This window comes from Eleutherodactylus coqui, chromosome 5 (genome assembly GCF_035609145.1).
Source record: "Eleutherodactylus coqui strain aEleCoq1 chromosome 5, aEleCoq1.hap1, whole genome shotgun sequence".
NCBI classification, from domain to species: Eukaryota; Metazoa; Chordata; class Amphibia; order Anura; family Eleutherodactylidae; genus Eleutherodactylus; species Eleutherodactylus coqui.
This window is the reverse complement of record NC_089841.1, coordinates 105,898,071-105,921,049: the sequence shown is the minus strand read 5'-3', so window position 1 is coordinate 105,921,049 and position 22,979 is coordinate 105,898,071. Positions and strand designations below refer to the sequence as shown.

At 40.9% G+C, this 22,979-nt stretch overlaps 1 protein-coding gene across 1 annotated transcript in view; it reads right to left on the bottom strand.

Moving 5' to 3' along the window:
* The window catches only part of ADGRV1 (adhesion G protein-coupled receptor V1), a 400,714-nt gene that overhangs the window by 4,278 nt on the left and 373,457 nt on the right, over positions 1-22,979 (bottom strand). The window contains exons 85-88 of the mRNA XM_066604894.1: positions 11,439-11,596; positions 8,835-8,956; positions 3,743-3,934; positions 3,079-3,232 (exon numbers count right to left, since the gene is read on the bottom strand). Coding sequence (XP_066460991.1) covers positions 3,079-3,232; positions 3,743-3,934; positions 8,835-8,956; positions 11,439-11,596 — 626 coding nt within the window. The remainder of the gene's footprint in view (positions 1-3,078; positions 3,233-3,742; positions 3,935-8,834; positions 8,957-11,438; positions 11,597-22,979) is intronic.

Sequence of the window (22,979 nt, the reverse complement as noted above, 5' to 3'; positions counted from 1 at the left end):
TCAGTTAAAATTCACACCAATGGTAAATATTTTGACTGTTTTTTGGATGCAGAAATTCAGAGGAATTTGCTCCCTGTCTTTTTTTGAACCGGCCCGGTACTTTTGATAACGATGGAGGTAAAATCATACATTGTGATAAGCCCCGCCCCTGGCCACACCCATTTGTCCTGCTTTGACCTTGGGAAAATGTAGTCACTTTATCTTAAGAGAGCATTTATAACAGGACAAGATGATGAATGATGGGATTTGGCTCCCCTCTGAGAGGCTCCTGTAAGTTACAGGCTGGAATACTTTCACGGCTGCAAACATAACATATGCTAATCAAAATGCAGTGAAATAGGGAGGGCAATTAGGAGTTTAAGGGTTATGCAATACAAGCATTCCACTGAGCCCTGCAGCAGGTATAGGTATAGCACATATAGCAGGCTGGGGAGGGGGGGTGGGGGCACATTACACACTGGGGGATTTCCGAAAGACGACAGCTGTTTATGGAAAGCTTATATGTCATTGTTTATTACATTCACTCCAAGTCATAAATTGTAAAAGAGGATAAAAAAACCTACAATATGTCTGGCAGCCCAGTGATATTAGTGATGAGGGGGCCCTTGGGCAGGTGCCTTTGTGACCCTTATTGCTAGTCACTGGTTAGAGCTACTGTAAACACATTGACCGAATGACATTACATGTATAGGCAACGTTTATGAGACCCAGGTTTACAGTGAAGTTACACCACTTTAAAGTTTATCCTGTCGTATATCATCCGATCAGCCTCTGCATTATATTCAGACTTCCTTTATAAGCAGGAGTGATGCTAATCATTTATTACCTGTTGTACCTTTGAATCTAATGTCAGCAGAGTAAAGATACAATTAACCCTTTCCAATCCACTGTCTGACGTCTAAAGACATTATGATTTAAGGCTGTATAGCTCCGATGTTGGAAGATGTCCATCGGGGTTCTCTTACTGTATATTGTCAGCCTCTCTGCTGTCGGAGCCTATCCAACGTGTCACCTCATGCAGTACTGGCTTCAGCCAGCAGATAGTGTCGTTGTATAACGGCAGAAAAGAGTAAACCCCCTAGGAAAACCAGGATATTAATTGGATTAGAAAGGGTTAAAGACAGATTCTACTCTGAAGGGAAGCTCAGAGGTGGTGTGATGTTCCTGCATAAACAGCTAAATGGCGCAGTCAATATGGGGCTAATCCTACTTATAGACAGTCCTACAATAACTTTATATTCTAGAATTGCTGGTGATAGATTTTTTATTACTATCTTTAATGTAGTTCTCTGTAGTTCTACTTTAAAGCTTTAACTGCTTTAACACATTGCAAAAACTATTATTGTTCTGTCAACAACTGCATTGAGGGTATAATAGGTTGGGGTACGATGGCATAAAAGGATGAAGGGATCTGATAATAATCTGAATAGCCCCAGTGCAGCTAAAAAACTAACCTTGGCCTGCAGATGGTGTTATATAATGGCCATGTCAGTGGAGATACAGAGGGAGCGCTGAGCACAATGATCATACATTATTTATATTTATGAGAATTTTTCAGTCTTCACAGATCCATGTCTCTGTGCTGATTAAAATCTTAATATATCTTTAGAGCAGTCGGAGCTTGTTTTTCCTGTTAATCAGATCCACATCACTTGCATATCAAAAAAAATAAAAGGGGTTGTCCTACTTCTAAGAGTCATGACCTTTGCACAGGGTAGGTCATCAGTAGCCAATTTGTGGGGGTCCTCTGTCCAGAACCTCCACTGATCAACTACTTAGTGAGGCTGGTGTTCTAATATACAGGGTTACTTTGTTGCATGAAGCATGTAGCTATATATATTGTACAGGGGTCCCTCATGGTACTGCAGGCTGATTTCTATTGAAGTGAATGGGACTCAGTCTGCAATCAGGCCCACCAATCAGAAGACATCCTGATCCCCACCAATCAGCTGATCACCAGGTAGGCTATCAGTGCGGACAGCGCTGGAAGCAGATAGTGCTGTCAACATTGCAGTGGCCCAGTTTGGTACTACAGGTACACTTCCTATTGGATTCACTGGGCTGTTGCAATACGGACAGCGCCATCTGCTTCAGACTGTGAATACTAATGGTGTGTTTTGACGGAAGAATTATCGTTCACAAAACTGATTAAAAAAAAGAAATGAAATGATAATCGTTCAGTTTAAACGCGAGCCAACAAGTGATCGAGGAACGAGAATCGTGAGATTTTCCATTGTCATTTCGTTTCAGCCAGCATAAAAATCAGCACCGGCTCATTCGCTTATTGGTCAGTAGAACACTGAACAATAGGTGAACGAGAACTGCACAATTCTTAATGATGTCAATAGCTCGTTCGCTTTGGCAAACGAGAATCGTGAGGTACTCATAGTGTCTAAAAGGGCCATGACAGAAGGCTGGGTGATCAGCTGATCAGTGGGGATCCTGAGTGATAGACCCCTGCTAATCAACTATTGATGGCTTGTCCTGAGGAATGGTCATCAATAGTAAAAGTCCCAGACAACCTATGTTAATAATACATTTCTGCCACCACTAGAGGGAGCTTAGGCGCTCAATGCATACAGCTCATACATTGCATTTATGTAGTAAGCTCTGAGACTCTCTCTAGTTGGGGCATAATAGTTTCATGTTTATGTCTATACAGGGAATTTGGAGCTCAATATCCAAAATGATATAGTAAGAATTTACTCAGTATAGAATATTTGACTTTGAAACAACATGGTGCTAAAAGTTGAATATTATAGTCATGACTATGAGTAGCTTCCAAACGGGGAACATATAATTCTTCTTCTACTTTTCCTCTATAGAATCCTCTTCTGCTCAAAACTGCGCTGTGTGAACGAATGCTTAACGTCTGGTAAACACCTTCTGATGAGTAATCTTGCACAATGCCCTTGTTGTGTGTCTCGCAGCTACAGTCAGCCACTCCCATAAGAAGGTAGAGGAGGAAAAACCCAAAGCAAACAAAAGTGAACTAACAAACAGGCGAAGGTAAAGCGTACAGTGAATGTATTATACATGCAGGCTATATCCTAGTATGAGAACTGTCTTGTATCTTACCGGCTTTTAATACAAATATTAAGTCATCAAATTCTTGTAATTCCTCATCAACAACCAGTGACCCATTGCTGTACCCTCCCGATGGGGTATAGGCCGCACCATTCTGGGGGCTTTGCTTTTCTTGGCTGCCGGATCTCTCCCATTCGGATGAAATCTTTAACAATATTAAGAAGCGTGAATTTAGCAGAAGAATCCCGAATGACATTTAGGTAAAACACTTAGGCCAGTAGCAGACGGGCATATTGGAACTCATCTGTAGTACGGGTCCGTATGACAGCCGTATGTCATCAGTATTTGATTGTTTTTGCCTCCATATATTTTATTTCCTATCAAGCAAATACTGATCCGTATTTGATCAATAGAAAATAATAGCAATATGGGGGCACAAACAGAAAAATTGGTCATCCTGTGTTTTTTTTAAAATGGCCATAAAAATACAGCCATGTGAATAGATACATAGATTTACATTAATTCCATATTACGGTCCACAAAACACAGACTAAATATGGAGCTAGAATACTCTGGTCTGAAAGTGGCCTAAAGTCTATATCTGCACCACATCACAGCATATATTGGTCATATATATATATATATATATATATATATATATATATATATATATATATATATGTATATATATATGTATATTACAGTATATATATACCTCCTCCATTGCGCTGATAAGATTCTGGGTGGATTTGCTGATCTCCGTCCCAGCGGGCGGCATCCCACTGCTGGGTGTGAAGAAAGCCGAGGCCGGACTTCTATGGCCATCCATCTCTATACTGTAACTGGCTTTAACTGGACAACATATCTGGTTGTGCATAATGAAGTAAACCACAAATGTGTAAAGACCCTGAAAACCAAATATGAGATAAGTATTAGAGCTTTCTGATATAATTTCAGCAACGATGTAAATAAAATACAGAGAAGTGTAATAAACAATGTAGAGTTATTTAGAAGCCGATTAGTGATCTTCAAGTACTGTATTAGAGAATGCTGATGTAATAGACAGCAGTCTCAGGACCCTCATCTCTCAGTCCGATTGAGGAGCAACCATTCATTGCAATGGACATGCAATGCTCTATTTCTCCTGTGGGGGTGCCGAAGCGGACACATAATTGAACAAGTTTTGTTAGGTTGCCTGGCAAATTACAGCTGACAGTTGGAGGTCCTGGATGCTGGACACTTTGTGATCAGCTTATCATCAGGGAAACCTAATAAGAAGAACAGATTGTACAAAATGGATAACCACCTCTTTAAAGTAAATTGATTCTTTAAAACAGAGAAAATAACTGCTGAATTACAGGCAACCAAGAGAGACCAGAAGTCCTGCAACAAGTAGATCAGGCTGTGATGCGCCATATCTGCCCTTCAGATCGTCTGCAAGTTTGTATTGGTCATAAATTGGTGGTATCTGAAGTATTGTAAAGGTGCCCAACGTCTGTGTAGACCCAGAACTGCATTGACATGCAAAAATATAACTTTGTTTTCTGGTGCTAAATTATTACTTTTGCATTTCCGCTGAAATCTTGCTCCAGTTTCAGAGGTGGATGTTTATTAGATTTTATTTTTTTATAGTTGATTCAGTGGGAAAGCCAGCGCACACCGTCTTTAGTGCTTATTAGTGAAGACTATTATTTACGTTGTCCATGTCCATAAGCCGCATGTTTTCGATTTTAATATTTTGTTATTAAGGCCTCATGTCCACGGGGAAAATCAGGCCCGCTACGGATTCTCCATGGAGAATCTGCAGCGGGTCCCTCCTGCCCCGCAGACATGATGCAAAAAAATCAGAATAAACTCACCTGCTCCAGGCAATGCAGGTCTTCCTCCATTGCTGCCGGATTTTCTTTCTTCGGCCCGGCGGATGTGCTCGGCACGCCGGCTGCGTGCCGGGCACATCCGCCTGGCCGCAGAAAGAAGATTCCGGTTGCGAAACAAGGAAGACCTGCATCGCCCGGAGCAGGTGAGTTTAATTCAGGTGCGGGTCTCCTGCGGATCCGGCGGCTATATAGGCTTCAATAGAAGCCTGCAGGTGCCGTCCCCGTGGGAGACCCGTGCCTGAATGGAGCATGTCTGGATTTTTTCCTGCACACGGGACCCGCGCCCGCAGGGAAAAATGACATCCGCAGGTATTTAACTACCTGCGGGTGTCTAATGCATCCCTATGGGGCGTGGATCCGTGTGCAGGAAAAACGCTGCGGATTTTAAATCCGAATTTGCCCGTGGACATGAGGCCTAAAAGTTATATTTTAAGGAGTTTGTCAGTGATAGAGGAGTATATATTAGGACAAGAACTAAGGGTGCACTATATAGCCATGTCTGGGTCCCCTATGTATTAGGACAAGTACTAAGGGTGCACTATATAGCCATGTCTGGGTCCCCTATGTATTAGGACAAGTACTAAGGGTGCTCTGTGTATTTATGTCTGGGTCCCTATATATTAGTACAAGTACTAAGGGTGCAATGTGTAGTCATGTCTGGGTCCCTATATATTAGTACAAGTACTAAGGGTGCACTGTGTAGTCAAGTCTGGCTCTCTATATATTAGGACAAGTACTAAGGGTGCACTGTGTAGTCATGTCTGGGTCTCTATATATTAGGACAAGTACTAAGGGTTCACTGTCTAGCCATGTCTGGGTCCACTATATATTAGGACAAGTACTAAGGGTGTATTGTGTAGTCATGTCTGGGTCCCTATATATTAGTACAAGTACTAAGGGTGCAATGTGTAGTCATGTCTGGGTCCCTATATATTAGTACAAGTACTAAGGGTGCACTGTGTAGTCAAGTCTGGGTCTCTATATATTAGGACAAGTACTAAGGGTGCACTGTCTAGCCATGTCTGGGTCTCTATATATTAGGACAAGTACTAAGGGTTCACTGTCTAGCCATGTCTGGGTCCACTATATATTAGGACAAGTACTAAGGGTGCACTCTGTAGTCATATCTGGTCCCTATATATTAGGACAAGCACTAAAGGTGCACTGTGTAGTCATGTCTGGGTCCCCTATATATTAGGACAAGTACTAAGGGTGCCCTGTGTTCTTATGTCTGGGTCCCTATATAGTAGTACAAGTACTAAGGGTGCACTGTCTACTTATGTCAGGGTCCCTATATATTAGGACAAGTATAAAGGGTGCACTGTCTACTTATGTCTAGGTCCTTATATATTAGGACAAGTACTAGGGGTGCCCTGTATAATTATGTCTGGGTCCCTATATATTAGGACAAGTACTAGGGATGCCCTGTATACTTATGTCTGGGTCCCTATATACTAGTACAAGTACTAAGGGTGCACTGTATACTTATGTCTGGGTCCCTATATATTAGGACAAGTATTAAGGGTGCCCTGTATACTTATGTCTGGGTCCCTATATATTAGGACAAGTACTAGGGGTGCCCTGTATACTTATGTCTGGGTCCCTATATATTAGGACAAGTACTAGGGGTGCCCTGTATACTTATGTCTGGGTCCCTATATACTAGTACAAGTACTAAGGGTGCACTGTGTACTTATGTCAGGGCCCCTATATATTAGGACAAGTATAAAGGGTGCACTGTCTACTTATGTCTAGGTCCTTATATATTAGGACAAGTACTAGGGGTGCCCTGTATAATTATGTCTGGGTCCCTATATATTAGAACAAGTACTAGGGGTGCCCTGTATACTTATGTCTGGGTCCCTATATATTAGGACAAGTACTAGGGATGCCCTGTATACTTATGTCTGGGTCCCTATATATTAGGACAAGTATTAAGGGTGCCCTGTGTTCTTATGTCTGGGTCCCTATATACTAGTACAAGTACTAAGGGTGCACTGTATACTTATGTCTGGGTCCCTATATATTAGGACAAGTATTAAGGGTGCCCTGTATACTTATGTCTGGGTCCCTATATATTAGGACAAGTACTTAGGGTGCCCTGTGTTCTTATGTCTGGGTCCCTATATCACAGCACTAGAACCAGCATAATCACTCAAATTCCAACTCCCTCAGGATTCCTCATTTCACCTCCTACTACATCATATAGTCACAGTGAGGTCTTATATCCAAACCGATGCAGTGCAACAACGGAGGATTCCCGCATAGCAACTGATGACTTCACAAATCTTAGTTTAATCCTACAGTAGAAGAAAAAGTCCTCTACAATCTACTCGGTAACTGTGGGTATATTATTTCCAGCTTTTCCCCTATGTACCATGAGCCTAAACCGTTCTCTTTGGTACTTTTCTAAGTATTGATAAAGTGTTTGCAGGGTGACATGTCACCATAATGAGAACAACGACTTTCCCTGAAACCCTGTTTGCTGTCAGAGCAGTGTTGCAGGATAAGTGTATTTTACAGGTACTTTCCATTCTGACATCTAATCTTTGGCTAGTACAAGGTTACTGTATAAACACCGCGTCCGACTATATTTGGAGACATTACCACAGTGATACTTGTAAGAAAATATACAAATTTATGGGAAGCCATGCCATTTCCTCTTAGGCAAAGTAAGTGCACTGTAAATAACCTCAGCACAACTATATGATGGACTTTGAACTACGATACTTGGCAAATACAATCTGCTTATGCAATTTTATCTCAGCATTATATTTGGTTGCATGGAGATGGTATTTCCATTTTATAGGCATGGGCAATACATAACTGGATTGCAAGCTCCATGGGCTAGAGGGTTAATGATGTGAATAGATTGGTTTACTCTTGGATCCGTATGGATTTTCAAATCATATTTATGTACTGCAGTTGACAAAGGGGCGAGGCTAAGCCATTCCAATAATTTACAATAATTATAATCCCATGAAGGGAGTCACATGGCAAAAAAAAAACCATTGGTTTTTAGCCCTGCTAAAAACCAAGTAACTCCCACAAGTGAGTGATTTCTCGCTCAGTGCCCTGTCGGCGACTGCATGTACATTGGATGACTGTCGCCTGAATTCTCTGTTTCCAGCCATAATTTAGGCAATAACATCCCCCTCCCCGTGTAAAAGTACTTTTAGGTTACATAGAATGTACACAATAAATTGTACAGTAACACAGGTTTATAGTCACTAACCGCTCCTTCTTACCATGAGCAATCCAATATGTAAAGTGTTATCCCTCATAATGTAAAATACACAGGAAATCTGATGGGTAGCAGGAGTACTCGTCCCTCCCATGAAACCCCAATCCGTTTTTTTGCCACTTTTCAAAAGTGTCCCTAGTGGTAGCTTCCAGGAGTCAATCTGCATCAGAGATCAGTGACTTTTGCATTATAAGGGAAGATTCTGACTCTGTAACTACTCCCCACTTCCATATGTTGGGGTTATGCCTATATAGAATCTTCTGCACACATACCTCATCGGTGATCACCTATGGAAGCACATATACATCTAATAACATAGCACATATTTTATATATAGTTTATAAACTCGATACTTAAAGGGGTCTTCCCACTTCAATACGAACTACAGAAACCATGCTGGGCTGAAGCACGCTGTTTTCATAGTTACTGGCCGGTTGGCTGGTAACTCTAGCAGCAGTTTCCCATCATGGCTATGAAACGCTGAAATGGGAATACACCTTTAACAGCCAGTTTCAAGTTGCTTTTATTTGAGTAAAGATTTCTAATAAAGCTAAGTTCACTTGATCTGGTTACATTATTAGACCACTCATCTCCATTGGGTCGTACAGTCAAGCTTTGGGCTGAGGTATCATCTATCACAAATGCAGTAAGGATTTGTAACATTGTTAATAGTCCAGAAGTCTTACCTGTAAACTATTAAAAATGATGAAGAGAACCAATATCCAGAGATGTCTGTAGGCCACATGTAATCCTCCCCAAAGCCAAGTCACCGATATAAGAGCAAAAAGATACAAAATCAGAGGGATCTCTGCAAAGGAAACATTACATTAATCTGGGATAGAATGTACCATTAATACTACACCCACTTTGTCAACAGCCCTATAAGAGATCATATCTAGCAAATATGGAGGATATATCACAGGAAGAAAAAAGAACAGAACTAAGGTGATATTCCTGAATGTAATTGTTAAAATCTGAGATTGGATGCAGTATGGTGTAAATTATGTCAATGAGGCCTTCCCCTTTCGTTAAGGTTCCTTTACACAGAACGACTATTGGCATAATAAATCGCTCAAACGTCAGCTGGTATTTCCCTCAATTCATCCTGCAAACATCTGGCGAGTTCTCTTAAAGTAGATGGACGCTGTTCATATTGCCAGGCCCAATGTTCCAGTTCATCCCACAGATGTTTAGTAGGGTTCAGGTCAGGACTCTGTGCAGCCAGTCCAATTGCGGAACATCCATATCCTCAGACCAACATAAAACAACATTCGATTTATGACAAGGAGTATTGCTGACCATCTCCAGAGTATTGCCACATTGTCGACAGCACAGTACTGACTATAATGACAAGATACACCTCTGTGCTCATGGTTCTTGCCATTACAACCAAAGGACCTAGACCATGCCACGTCAAACATCTCCAGACCATAACGGAACCTCCGCTATACATAACTGTTGGCACAACACACTCAGGCAAAAGGCGTTTCCCAGTATCTCCCACACCCTGGTATGTCCATGTGATTTGAAGATGGAGTATGATTCGTCACTCCATAGAACATTCTTTCATTAGTAAACTGTCCAATGATTATGCTCCTTGCACCATTGTCAAAAGGCCAATGCATCTTCTTTGAAAGAACGTGCCAGACGTTTGCAGGATGAATAGAGGGAAATACCAGCTGAAGTGTATCAGACATTAGTAGAACGTTTGCCACAGAGACTATCCGATGTCATTAGGGCCAAAGGAGGCCCAACTAAGTAGTAACATATGTAAATAAATACTACTTTTGATTCTTGGTCAGGCCTCTTTCCTTACATCTTTTACTTGTCATCTTATTGGAGTGTCATTTCCCCATGTGTAAGGCTCTGCAGAACCTGTTGGTGCTATATAAAGATAATTTTTTATGTAGGGCACCCATGTATCAAACACTTTGCATGTGAGAGAAGTCATACCATATAATCTTTGTATCAGTTTTATGTATATACTGTATATATATGACAGTATATCATTTCACATTGCTTTTCCAGCCATACAATATATTTTGAAGCCAACACCGTAAGGCAGAGAGAACACACAAATAGCATTCCTAAGAAACACAGTGATAAAACTCAAGTTCTGAGAAAAAATACTATTTTCCATTTTCTCAGAGTGGGGTTTTCAGGTTCACTTTGATATTAAACAGTATAATTCAGGCCCCGGAGAAAGATTAGTTTTTGTTTTCAAACAACCATCTATTCTTAGGAGCTTCAGCTGTCTCACTGTCATTCCTAAGATGCTTTAGTTGAGGGAGAGCTGAACAAATATGCAATAAAAGTCCACAGTGCGGCCTGGGGTTAAAATAGTGCATCAACACTAGAGAGTGACCCGCTAAGGAGTGATGAGGATCACATTAGATGACTTCCCTATATGCTTCTGGCACTAGATTCGTGCCCTTTCTCGAAGACATCGGGGGTTCAGCGCCAGCACTATAATAATTGATTTGCAAACATTTCATTCCAGATTAGAAAAGTATGGCTGCTTTCTTCCAGAGACAGAACTACTTCTGTCCAAGGATTGTGTCTGGTGTTGCAGCTCAGCCCCATTTATTTGATCCCACTCCATATAATGCGGGTGTTGGTTGACACATGCCCACAACAGCCACCATCAGCACTCACATATAAATTTTATATCACCACAATAGTGCTGACCCGTAGAATAAAATTATGTCACTTTTGCTGCAGTGTGTACACAGCAGAAACAAGACCCTCCCCAAAGACGGAGGTATTGAGTTTTTTTTTTCCATTTCACTCCATTTTGAATTTTTTACGTTTTCCTGTACATTATTAGGTACATTAAATAGTACTATTGAAAAATACAACTTATCCCACAAAAAACAGCTCTCGGACAGCTATATTGATGGATAAATAAAAGAGTTATGCTTTTGTTGAAACTGGGGAGGCAAAACCGAAGATGGAAAAAAAAGGATCGCGTCCTTAATGGGTTAAGGCGCAATTCACACTAGTGTCACATTTCCATTTTTTTTAAGAATGAAAACATAAAAATGCCCTCTGTTACTGGACTGACTTACTGAAAATAACAGAAAAAAATAAGATTGGTAACTGAACAGAGGCTAACTGATGGCAAGTAATGGCATTTGCCACAATAGAGAATTCATTCAAATCATAAAAGCAGCTAGCAGACAGGTTTTTCTACTTTTTCCTTAAAAACAGCAACAACAAAGAATAAGAGCATGAATGAAGCCTAATTGTAGACATGATTGTGAAATAAAGATTCATTCCATGTACTCTACCTGTGCCATTGGGTCTGCCTCTAAACACGTCGTCATATACTTTCCATTGTTGTGTGACTTGGTATGCATGGATGAAAACTACAAGTACAACCACAAGGCAAACTAATGGTACAAGGACAGCTGTAAAGAGAGCGGCATAGACGTTCGGAATAAAACACCTGCGAAAGAAAAAAGAACTGTTAGTGCAACTTTCATTATCTATCTATCTATCTATCTATCTATCTAATATCTATCTTTCTATCTCTCTCTCTCTCTCTATCTATCTATCTATCTATCTATCCACCTATCCATCTCATATCTATCTATCTATCCATCTCCTATCTATCTATCTATCTATCTCCTATCTATCTATCTATCTATCTATCTATCTATCTATCTATCTATCTATCTATCTATCTATCTATCTATCTATCTATCTATCTATCTATCTAATGTCTGTTCTATCTATCTATCCATCTTATATTTATCTACCTATCTATCTCATATCTATCTATCTCATATCTATCTATCTATCTATCTCATATCTATCTATCTATCTATCTATTTATCTCATATCTATCTATCTGATCTTCGTTTCAACCATATTGCACTAGATCCAATATCCTGTGGGATCTCTTTTTTTATGATACAAAGCACCAAATCTCATGCCTAGCTGTAGAGTTAACTTTTTCTAATTAAAGTCTTACTTTATTAAGTTTTTGAATTATATATTTGTATGGGAATGCTGAGCTCAAACCATATTTAAAAGGGGTGTTTCCAAAATTGAATTTAGCACTAGAGATGAGCGAGAACGCTCGGATAAGTCGGTTACTCCAGCGAGCCTCTCTCTTCTCAAGTAACTGCATTCTTGTCCAAGCGTGCTCGGGGGGCGCTGGGGAATAGCAGGGGGTAGCGGGGGAGAGAGTGAGAGGTATCTCTCCCCTCCCCTCACTATCCCCCGCCCCCCCCCCCCCCCGAGCACGCTCGGACAAGAATGCAGTTACTTGAGAAGAGTGAGGCTCGCTCGAGTAACTGACTTATCCGAGCGTGCTGACTCATCTCTATTTAGCACCTATCCAAGTCCAATCCATGGGGGTCTCACTCATGAGATCTCCACAAATCCTGAGAAAGTGGGTTCCGTGTACCCCTCTTCTCCTCACTGCAGGCTCACTGCACCCACCTGCAGTGACTTGGAAACTGAATTGAGTGGCAGCTAAGCATTCACGGTGCAGCTCTATTCATTTCAATGGGGCTGATGTAAATAGCCAAGTACAAAGCTGGGCTATCTCTAGCAGTACTATGTTGCTGAGGAGTTATGGTGGTTCCACACAGACACAGAGAATGAGATATCAGGATTAAAGTTAGTTAGAAGGTGGAAACACAGGAAGTTTAGTCTAAGAAAGCCTCAGTTTTAGATAACAAGACAAGGTGGTGTTAGAGACAGAGGACAGACCATCACTGGAGTTTTGTAGCAGTGAAGGGCTGATGTCTCAGGAAGAAGTGACAAATTGGGTCTCATCAGTGTAGAGATGGTACTGAACACCGAATCTGATGGTAATTTGTCCAACATGGGCTGTATAAATGGAAAAAAGAGGAACCAATAGCCAGAGAAAGAGAAGTAGAGCCGGAGAATGAAAGAAAGCCAGGAGAGAGCAGTATCCTGAGGAGGTGTTGGAAGTCTACTGTGTCAAATGCTACAGAGAGATCCAGGAGAATCAGTAGACAATGGTCACCATCAGGTTTAGCTGTCAGGAAGTCATTTGACACTTTTGTAAGGGCAGATTCTGCAGATTGTAGGGTCCAGAAGCCAGATTGTAAGAGGTCAAGAAGAGAGTTTGTAGACAGGTAGATGATTAGATGAGAGTAGGTCAGGCATTCCAGGAGATTGGAGACAGGGCGGGTTGGTAGTTGGAAAGTAGTAAAAGTCAATTGCTAGGCAACACCTTTAACCAAGATAGTGATTGTGACAGAGAAGTAGAAACCATATTGTTATATATGTAAAATAACATTCTGCACAAATTTCACCACCTAGGGTCCTTTTACCCGGGATGATTGTCGGGCAGTCGTCCAGGCAATAAGCGTTCCCGTGCATTCACACAGAAACAATAATTGCTCAGTGAATGGAGGTGGAACAGACTGCCTCCACATTCACAGTAAACAGACAGTCGTTTACATCGGCCAATCGTCGTTCGTTTTTTATGCCTGCCTAAACTGAACAATAAGCGAACAAATTATCTTTTGCTGTTTAGTCAGAGGCAGTATTTACACTGAACCATTATCATTCAGATCCCCATGATCCAGCAGAAATCTGATCAATAATTGTGTGGTGCAGCGTTTAAGCTCTTGCCGCCTACGACCTGAAGGTTGCATGTTCAAGCCGGTTTCAGGTAGCCGGCTCAAGGTAGACTCAGCCTTCCATCCTTCCGAGGTTGGTAAAATGAGAACCCAGCTTGGTGGGGGGTAATAAATAATAATTACCTGAAAGCGCTGCGGAATAAGTTGGTGCTATACAAATAACAAGATTTATTTATTTCATGTAAAAGAGCCCTTAGCAACAAGGTCAATTATGGCTGCGTAAAATGAACAATGAATGAGAAGTGAACATTCAATCGTTGGCCGTGTTTACACTGAATTATCATCATTCAAGTTCACACCATGCAATAATTTTTTGAACAATAATCATTCCGTGTAAAAGGGCTCTTACTTCTAACCAGACATCAGCTAGAGGGCTGGGGAGATAAATTAATTAAGTCAGCTCCTAATTTACATTCTCACACTTTGCCATACATGAATTATTATGATTGTTCTGTTACATATTTTCTGGGAAGTGTTATTCAGGGCAAACACTGACATGTTCTATTGTTTCTTATCTGGTGAAAAGACCTTGCCAAATCCTTCTCTCACAGTAACGCACAGCTTTCAGTGGGCATCCTCTTAATATAATATCAATAGTGAATGCAGTCCATTGACATTCATGCAAAATGTGCAGTGAAAGGAGGACAGAAACTCTGTGATACATAATTGTTGTGGTCGTCTGTTGAACAAATGATTCCATTGATTTTTAGAGTGTGGGCTTCATATTCTACGTCAGTCCACAAGACCTACTGAAAGGATGCATCACAGCTCTGAGCAATATGTGATACTAAGAATGAGTGTTACATGGGTATAAATGCAATGGTTTTATCCAAACATATATACGACTACTATCACATGTATTGTTCCCAGTCATCCTAGTCTATCGAGTCTTCCCATCTCTAGCGGGTTGTGTTAAGCGATTATTGGAATATTTGGGTCAGGTACTCCCAACCTAATTTGCAAATTATATTCCTGAATCAGGACGGGTAGATTCCAGATCCCATTATAGTTAATTGGAGTGAATACTTGATGTACTAATTTGCCCTTTAGAAGGTCCCTACAATAGCAGTGGTTCCTCTTCAATGAATGTGGCTCAGTGGTTAACATTGTTGTCTTGCAGTGCTGGGGTTCAAATCTCTTCAAGGACAACATCTGCATGGACTTTGAAAAATTCCAAAAAGATGTTACCCTTGGACAGATTTGAACAAAGAATTCCTGCACTGCAAAGCAACAGTGCTCACAACTGAGCCATGAAACGTGTTGTTTCACCTTCAGTGGCGGGGAGGAACAAGAGGAACAAAGAGAACATAAAACCTAGTACCGACGTTGCCCTTGGACAGATTTGAATCTAGAACTTCATGGATGTAAAGCAGCAGTACTAACAACTGAGCTACCACAATTCTTCTTCCCTTTCTTTTCTCCACAGGAGGAAAAGATGGAGAGGAAAAAGAAGAATAAACACAAAGGGAACATACAAACCCCATGCAGATATTTTCCATAGCCAGATGTGAACCTCGAACTCTAATGCTACTAGTTACTGAACCATCAAGCTTCTTCCTTTTCCTCGTTCTTCCTTCTCAAGAGGAGAAAAAGTAGAGGGAGAGCTGCTTCTTATTCTCCTTCATCTCCTGCTTCTTTGCCTCCTCATCCTTCCCATTCACTTTCTTCTTATTCTCCTCCTCCTCTGAAGGAAGAGGAAAATGAAGGAGGAGGAGAAGAAATAATGAAGAACAAGCATGGCAGCTCAGTAATTAGCTCTGTTGTCCTATAGTATTGAGGTCCTAGGTTCAAGGCTGACCAAGGACAACATCTGCATGGACTTTGTATTTTCTCTTTGTGTTTCTGCTTCTTTTCCTCCAGAGAAGAAAGAAGGAAGACCAGGCATGGTTACTCAGTTGTTAGCACTGCTTCCTTGCAGTGCTGGAGTTCTAGGTTCAAATCTGATCTAGGGCAACATCTATATGGAGTTTTTATGTTCTCTTTATGTTTATTCTTATTGTTCTTCTCCTCTCCTGGAGCAGTACAGATAAGTATAGTGGCTCATTTGTTAGCACTGATGCCTTGCAATGCTGGAGTTCTAGGTTCAAATTTTACCAAGAACATGTGGATGGAGTTTTTTCAAAGTCCATGCACGTTGTCCTTGAGATTTGAACCTAGGACCCCAGCACTAAAAGCCACATTTGTTGAAACACACATACCCACATATTTATTTGTAAGCCATTGTTCTGATTGTTAGCAAGAATTGCCAGGTCGGGATGACTTACTGCCGAGTAACACTACTAATGGGGAGGTTCTTGTTTGAATACATGTAGAGGGGTCAGTATAGCTGAAATAGAACTGGCTATTTTTTACATATCAACATTTTTTGAAGTCTCAGCTTTAAAGATGAAAATATTTTTGGAAATCTGTTCAGACAAGACCTTGTCATTTCTGTACTATAAGAAACTGATCTTTAAGCGAATTACCCATAAATGTTAAATATGTGTTTGTAAAACTGGCTGCCAGATCCTCACTGGGGACGTGGTTTTCTATCTGGTTTAAAAGACTGACCGGGATGGAAACTATGTGAGACGCAAATTAAAGAGGTCTCAGTTTCACATATTTGACCCCTTTGATGCCGTCCAGGTTCCATTCTGGTTTCCATCCCCATCCTGTTTTACACATGAAAGAAACCAAGGCAATATCAGCGCTGGAGCTTTAAAACATAGCGTGAACGAAGCCTAACTCATCGGCCCTCAATGTTTTTTGTCAGAAACTCATTTCTATCGTTTTTAAGCTTTGAAAAGGTCTTTTCATGTCAGATGTTTATGAGATTTACTTTACTCATTCATATAGTACATACATATCCCACAACGCTGTAGAGATTGTCATCGCTTTCATTGGGTCCTGTCCTCATTGTGACTCACAATTCACCTATTAGGCCTCTTTCACAAAACCTACCTGCCGATTTTCATGCAGAATTGATAGCAGAACTAAGTAATTTTCAATTACATATTAAAATCCGCATGGCGCCTGCAGATTTTGGTGCAAAATTTCCGGTGTCCTGCAGTGCATAATGTGGGCTAGTAGAAGCACCTTTACTATATTTTTTGGAGTGTGGGAAGAAATCAGGGTACCTGGAGAAAACATCACACAAACACAGGAAAAACATACAAACTCCATGCAGATGTCACCCTTGGTCAGATTTGAACCCAGGGCTACAAGGCATTAGTACTAACCACCGAGCCACTGTGCTGTCCAATATCCACAAAATATGCCATAAATGTCTAATAAATGAGCGTCCCACCTCTGAGAAACGCACCGATTGCCAGAACAAGGGTCACCTGACCCCATCCTAGCTCATTGCTGTGGCCACTGGTGGTTGAGATTAAGAAACAGCTAAACTAGCTACTCTCCACTGTTTACATAGCTCCCATTTACTTTTATGGGAGGTGAGAAAACCCCATAGAACAGCCAGCTAGGCTGTTTTTGTAATTGTCGCCACCTCTGGCCACAGAGAAGGGGCTGCTATCCCCATTTCTGCGTTTACCTGAGAGGCGAATACCTCTTTAATGACTGTGATAACTTGGGTTGGTGTCCTGCTTACATACACTTATCATTTATCCAGTTTCATTATACGGTTACGGACAAGAATAAATAGAGACTGTTTACTTTGGGTTTTGAGTTATGAGTCTAGAAAACTAGTAGTAGATTTCTGCCCTACATAGGTGTGATGAAAGTCTAAAACATGAGACATTTAAGACAGACCATAATAGTAGAGATATGCCATCTTGGCAAAGACAAATTAATTAAACCTTTTCTATAAACTGTAATTGGAAGATTAATTCTAGAAAAGTCTTCCAAATATCTGTACACGACCAACAAGAGACGGTAAAAGCGACAGGAACGGTGTAACAACTGCTCTCTGGTTCTATGCCAGTATTTTGCCAGCTGCAGTCTAATTTAGCTATTCAGTTGGCATCTTGTAGTTAGGCCTCACCCATATTCCTGAAGGAATAGGTCAAGTCTGCAATTCGCAGACAATCATGGAGCTGCGCAGGGTTCTCAAAAGACATAATATACAGAGTGTCCCGAGCCCTGCAGACATCAGGTGTATTCAGGTTTCAGGTACAAAAATAAATATAAGCAAGGACTGCGGATATTATGTCTGGCAAATTCCCCCAACACAGCTTGGTGACCATACATGGTTGGAACTTTTGGCCTACTTGTTAGGCTATATTAATGATTTATGTATCTTTTTGTGACAGACAACTTTAATAACTTTGGTAGTATTTTGTAATGTTTTCTATTTTACAGGTATTAGAACTGGGCTGTGTTCTCCTTATTATGATACCTAATGTGAAGTGTGACATGTTAGAGTTGGGGGCTTGGGGTTGGACTAGTTCTACTGTATATTTAGCGTTCATGGAAAAAAAAATCTTAGTTTATGTATCCATTTCTTTGACAAAGTATCTTTTGTTGAGGCAGTGTGAACGGTTACACAGCAAAGCCAATACAGGATGTCCAGTTTCCTGTGTAACCGGCAAACAACCAAAGTCAATGAACAGTTTGTGTCAGAGCTCCAATTCTTAAATGAAGAAAAAGGTCTACGAGTGTTCTCTCTTTCAAGTATAAACTCTCAAAGTAACCGTCATAGCGCCAATTCCAGCTTCATTAGGATAAGGTAACTAACTTTACTTTCCTCTGAAGCTGGAATTAGTGACACCAGTACAGAATTAGCTCATTGGGCCTTTTACTGTATATATAAGTAGGTCAATAAAGTGTGAGGAACTTTAGTATCAAAAGGGCCGCTGGGGTGCTTACTTTCTCTTTATTGAAACAATTGGAGAAATTTGGTGCACTGATTTGTATATTGGACACAGGTGAGGCAAGGAATGGATCTGAGTTATGAGTTTGATCTTGGTGTGACCAACTATTGGCACTCATAGTGTCCAAGTGAAGGAGATCTATGTGGCCATAGCATTACTAAGGGCAACATTATAGAAGTCCTGCCATGGTTACTTTGAGGGTTTATACTCGAAAAAAAGAACACTCATGGGGCGGTGAAATTGTATTATTTTTTTTTAAGACAAGACGAACCTGTCTCTTCTTTTCTTTTAGCCTGCAGTAGATACATCTTTTGTGTCTTGAGATTGTTAGTCGGTACTGCTTTAAAATGACATCACTCTGCTGCAAGAAATGTTTGTGTGTTGAAGCTTGCTCCGGGTTCACCTGGAATGACTTTAGTTTGGCACAGAGACAGAGAGTGTCTAAACATGCAGAGATAATGTAGCAATCTTCCTTCTTCCTTTAACTAGATTCCACCCAGCCTTTACCTCCTGGCATCTAATATTACCACTAATTTCAGTCCTTCTATTGCTAACGAAATTTCAAAAAGTAATGATAAGCTACAAAAGAAATGACAGTACCTCTAGCTCCATGAAGGGAAATTGAGGTCATTTATCCATATATGTTTCTTTTCTGCATATCTGGGGTTTTTCTGAAGTACTGTGTGCTTCTTGTTAACTTGTTAATGTCCATCAGTTGAATAAAATATGTTTAGCTGCACCATTATCATTCATTGTATTCAGCTTATAATAAATGCCACCCATTGTGACACTTGGTCATCATGTGAGAACCAATGAGTCCTGATTATGGCCTTTAGCTTTTTATTCTTAATTTGTAGACAGAACAGATAAGGCATTTCTTAAAAGCAAATGAGATTACCTTTGAAAAACAGGTTAACAGCCAAAAAAAAAAGTTTCCCGAGAGTATAAAAAAAGAAAAGAAAAATAATTCTGGGCAGTGATTGGGCAAAAATTAAAGAAAAATCCTATGCCAAATGATTAGATGTTTCCCACGTTCAGCACAGAAGTCCTGGTCCTTGCCGTTCCACCCCAAAAACAGCTGCAATGGTGGCATGTGATTCATTGTACGGCCTCATTCACACGAGCATCTGCGATTTCATGCCGGCTGAATGCAGCCAAAAATCGCCCGAACTTAATGTTTTCTCATCCATTCACACGAGCGTATCGTGTCAAAAAACTGCTACAGAGTGAAATTCCGTCCCTCGGAAGGATGGCTTCTATTAGCTAAAATAGAGCCAGCTGTCTTCTTTACCTGGCATCGGACGCAGGTAAACTCCCTCGCCCTACTTTTCTTCAGCTCCCATAGGAATCTATGGGAGCCTCCAGTGTTTTTCGTCAAAAGATAGGTCATGACCTATGTTTTGACTCTGTGAGAAAAATTGGCAACCTGACGGCGCGTTTTTTCCACGCACCGTAAAATCGCCTATGTAAATGAATGCATTTGAATCCAATGCTTCCCATGGTAGCGATTTTCGTCCGTCGTTTTATCACAGCGAAATAGCTGTGATATAAGGGTCGTGTGAATTAGGTCTACACATGATCGCTCAGTCAATCACTGGCTTCAGCGGTGATACTGCAATGAACAGCATGTGACCGGTGTAGTTCTTTCTGGGACCAAAACAGCAGGGATCAGGACTCTTGGGCTGAACTTTGTGACATCTAACCATTAGCTATTGCTTATTATTTTTCATTTTAGCCCATTCCCAGCCCAGAATACATTTTCATTCTCATACAACCCTTTTAATTAACTGATAATTAACTAAGATAACTTTAACCTACAGACACTTTGGTGTAGTTAGTAAGGGTGGGGTTGTCCCCGGGTGCTGTGTGCCATAGAGTTGCCAACTAGCTACAGCAAGGTATTTAAGATTAGGGCAGCAAACTGAGTCTTTGGCTCAAAGTGAACAAAAGCCTTGCTATGACTTCTGCTAAAGCTTATTTACATGGTAGTTGTAGCTGCAGAGTTTGAGAGTCCAGATACCCTTTTACACAGCACAATTATTGTGTGAATCATCTTTAGATCAAGTGCAATAATATTAGGTGCAGCAACCAAACGATCAGCAGTAAATTGTTAGATTATTGCTGATTGGATCTTTCATGCGACCATAAGGCCTCATTCACATGAGCGTTGGGATTTTTTTGCTGGCTGCATCGCAGCCAAAAAGTCGTATGGACAGGAACGATGTGCAACCAAGTCGCTGCTTAAACTTGCATTTTCTTGCCCATTCACATAGCCGGGTGTGGCGTATATACGTATATAAATTCCTTTGGCCTGGAGAAATGCTCAGCATGGCTTCTATTATTTAAATAGAGCCATCTAACATGGTTTAACAGCACTAGCCACTACTAAACTCCCTCTCCCTCCCTTTTGTGACAGCTCTCATAGACTCCCATAAGAGTCTATGAGAGCTGCCAGCCTATTCCGGCCAAAAGATAGGGCAAGACCTATCTTTGCCAGTCGCATCAAAATTCAGCCGCTGAATTCGGCAGCCTATGTACTATATTTTCCAGACGGCCGATTTTAGGAGTTTAAGGGGCAGCAACAGGCACAGAATTGGCATTAGTAACAGGATGGGGGTTAGTATAGGTTTGGAAATGGAAGGCAGAGTGGTGCAAAAGCGAAGAGCAAACAAATTTGGCCACCGGATTCGTCAGAATATGTGCTATCTTTTCCAGCCAGCCGATTTTATGTGGCTAAACATCGCCCATCTGAACGAATGCATTGGAATTCACTGCTTCAGATGATTGCGATCTTCGGCTTACGTTTTATCGCAGCTCAATAGCTGTGATAAAGCGCTCATGTGAATAAGTCCTAAGGCTGGGCTCACACAGGCATCACATGTGATGCCAGTAGCCCATTGATTTCTATTGGCCCACTCACGGCAAGATAGTGTATAGGGATTAGTGTCACGTAGCAAGCATGCATGTCATTGTGTACTTGCTGTGTGTACATGCGTGGCCCACAGGTGAACACGCATGAGCCCGACCTAACAATCATTGTTTGTCTGCTGCAAATCCTTTGGTGTAAACAGGCATTGTAAGAATTTGCGGAAGAGAAAGCACTGGTAGAAGGATTGACTAGAGGAGAGCCTATAATCCAATGAATGATCAAAACTACGCAATTGTTATTTTGTGTAAGCGCATGCCAAGCGAATGACATACCATTGCTACTTCACCGCTGGTCACATGCCCATTCCAATTTATCTTGCAGTGGGAAAGGGCCTAAGGTTTCGAGTGTATTCTTGAAGGGGCTGGATCTAATATATGAAACAATAATTAAAAGCATCTAAAATCCTGGTCACAAAACGATATAAAATAAGAACAACATGTTATTGCTTCTCTGTACCAGACTTTTTTCTTCTTTCAAGATAAGAAGAAACAACATTCTGAAGTTTTATTTCCTACACTCATTACTACCCAACAAAGTTGTAAAATTAGTTCTGAGGGAAAATCATTTGATGCCCCAGACAAAATAATCCGTACAATAACAACACTAATGAATAGGATCAAATGTAAACACGGAGTGTGATAGGTCCTGGGAAAACCTGCCAATGTTCTGAATTATGTTGGATTGCGATTCAATGAAACAACAAACTGTAGTGATTGCTAGAATTTAGAGATTTGTAGCAATCACTACATGGGACAACTGTTGGGCACTTCAATGCTTTTATACTGGGACTGGGAAGCAGATCACGGATTGTTCCGGTCCGCCCGCCTCCATTCACCGTAAACAGGCCGTCATTCATAGAGAACGATTCAGCGGCAGACCGACCTTGATTTTATGGTCTGCACGAAAGATCCGATTAGTGATGTATTGCTGATTGTTCTTTGACTGCATGCATTCACACAACACAGTTATTGTGCAAACTGCTCCATCTAACAAGCGATTTGCACGATAATCATGCCGTGTAAACAGGGGTTTAAAATATGCGAAATCTGCGATTCTTAAAGGAATTTTTGGGGGGCAGTGTGTAACTCAGCAGGTACAGTAATAGTAATTTAAGGGGTAACAACAGGCACAGAATTGGCATTGGTAGCAGGATAGGTATAGGTTTGGAAATGGTAGGCAATGGTGGAAAAGTAAGGAGCAAAAGATGTCTGGGTAACAAGTTCTGCAGACACAAGTCATGGCTGGAAGAAGTTATCATGGCAGTCTGGGCTATAAAACTGAATGGCTCTAATAAGAGATGTCATCTATCATGTAACTGTACTGTAATCAGTTATATGGTCTGCAGAGTGTTTGTGTAAAACTGGTATCTTAGCACTATATGGTCATTGTATGATAATAATATCAGTCTTTGTATAGTTTTTTTTTTATTGAGTAAGCCCTCGTGTCCACGACCGCGTATGGCTATGAGTG